This window comes from Phoca vitulina, unplaced genomic scaffold (genome assembly GCF_004348235.1).
Source record: "Phoca vitulina isolate PV1807 unplaced genomic scaffold, GSC_HSeal_1.0 scaffold36, whole genome shotgun sequence".
Taxonomy (NCBI): Eukaryota; Metazoa; Chordata; class Mammalia; order Carnivora; family Phocidae; genus Phoca; species Phoca vitulina.
In genome coordinates, this window is record NW_022589739.1 from 11,668,728 (window position 1) to 11,670,581 (window position 1,854).

The 1,854-nt window shown below is 48.6% G+C and overlaps 1 protein-coding gene across 1 annotated transcript; it reads right to left on the reverse strand.

Moving 5' to 3' along the window:
* Positions 1 to 585: 585 nt before the first annotated feature.
* Positions 586 to 1,854, reverse strand: LOC116646275 (olfactory receptor 51D1). The gene is given in 2 exon segments (XM_032426862.1): positions 586 to 710; positions 826 to 1,854. Coding segments are annotated over 2 exon segments (1,134 nt in total). The 5' UTR covers positions 1,835 to 1,854.

A 1,854-nucleotide genomic window follows, 5' to 3' on the forward strand; every position in this document is an offset into this window, starting at 1 on the left:
ATGGATGAATCTCAAAATAATTGTGCTGTGTAAAATAAGCCAGACAAGAAAAGGACTACATATTGTATGATTCTATTTATATAAAATTCCAGAAAATGCAAACTAATGTAGCATAAAGCATTTCAGCGGTTGTCTGGGGACTGGAGCAAGGGGTGACCAGGAGAGATGGGAGTGAGGGATTTTAAAAGGGTATAAGGAAACTTTCGGGGGTGATGAATTTGTTCATATCTTGACTGTGGTGTGGTTTTGTGGGTGTGTACATGTCAAAACTTATCAAACTGTACACTTTAAATGTGTGCCGTATGTTGTATATCAATTATACATCAGTAAATTATTAAAGATGAAACTAAATACACCCAAGGGCTGGAGGCAGAAAATACCTAAGTCCCATACCACAGGTCTTAAGTGGCTGAAATGTCTAAGGTCAGATGCTGTGGCAGCCATGGAGGTGTGGTGTTCAAATCTCCTTCACAAGAGCCTGCTGCTGGGAGCACAGCTCACTGACAGGACCAGCTGCGGCCTCTCTGGTCCACCTCCATGTTAGCAGGAAGGCCACACTTCTCCAGGCTACCCCCAGCCAATGGCTTAGTACTGACCCATTCCTGCCAATGTAGGAGCCTTCTGATGAGAAACCTTCACTTGGGGCTGCTCCTTTGGCCTGGCCAAAATGTTCTCAGAACCACACTTCTGTACTGACACATTCCAGATATCTGGAAATAGACAGCCCAGTGGGTTGGATGCTCCAATCACCAAGACAACAAGATCCTAATCCTCTCAGCTTTGGCAGGGATTGAAGGCATTGGGGAGGTTATTCTGCTCACCCACCACCCTGTGAGAACATATGGAGGATCCATGAACGGATCTCCTTGGTCTTGGCTCCATAGACAACAGGGTTGACCACAGGTGGTAATAGTAGGTAGATATTAGCCATAATCACATGGAGCAGGGAGGTAGGGCCCCCCAGCCTGTGCACCACTGAGAGCCCAATGAGGGGCACATAGAAGACCAGGACAGCACAGATATGGGAGACGCAGGTGTTGAAAGCCTTGAGTGCTGCCCCCCGAGAAGACAACTCCAACACAGTCTTCAGGATGAGAATGTAGGAGAGGCCAATGAAGAGGGAGTCCACACCCATCACTGAGAGGATAATGAAGAGTCCGTATACTACACTGACCATGGTGTCAGTACAGGACAACTTCATAATATCTTGGTGCAAACAGAAGGAGTGTGTGACAGTATGTGTTTGGCAGTATAACAACCGCTTCAGGATGAAGGGCAGAGGGAAGAAGAAAACAAATCCCCTAGTCAGGGCAGCTAGTCCAGTCTTGGCCACAGTAGGCCCTGTGAGCACAGAAGCATGTCACAGTGGATGGCAGATGGCCACAAAGCAGTCAAAAGCCATGGCCAGCAGGACAGCTGACTCCATGGCCAACAGAGCATGGATAAGGAACATCTGGGCCAGACAAACATTGAATCCTATCTCCTGGATGCCTGTCAGGAAGAGGCTGGCCATCTTGGGCATGGTGACAGAAGACAGGACTAGGTCAATGGTGGAAAGCATGGCCAGGAAGAGGTACATGGGCTCATGCAGGCACCTTTCCACACAGATGATGAGGACAATGGCCAAGGTGCCCAGAGTGACCAAGGCATACATAAAACACAGTGGAAAAGCCAGCCAAAAGTGTATGTTAGGCCCCAGGCCAGGGATGCCCACCAGCAGGAAATACACTGGGTGTACCAGAGTTCCATTTGGAACGGCCATGACAGGAACCAAGTCCTGAGACTTCTGCATGCCAAGTCCAGGGTCTATGAAGGGGAAAAGGAGAAACACCATTCAGTCATGGCTCAGAGGAG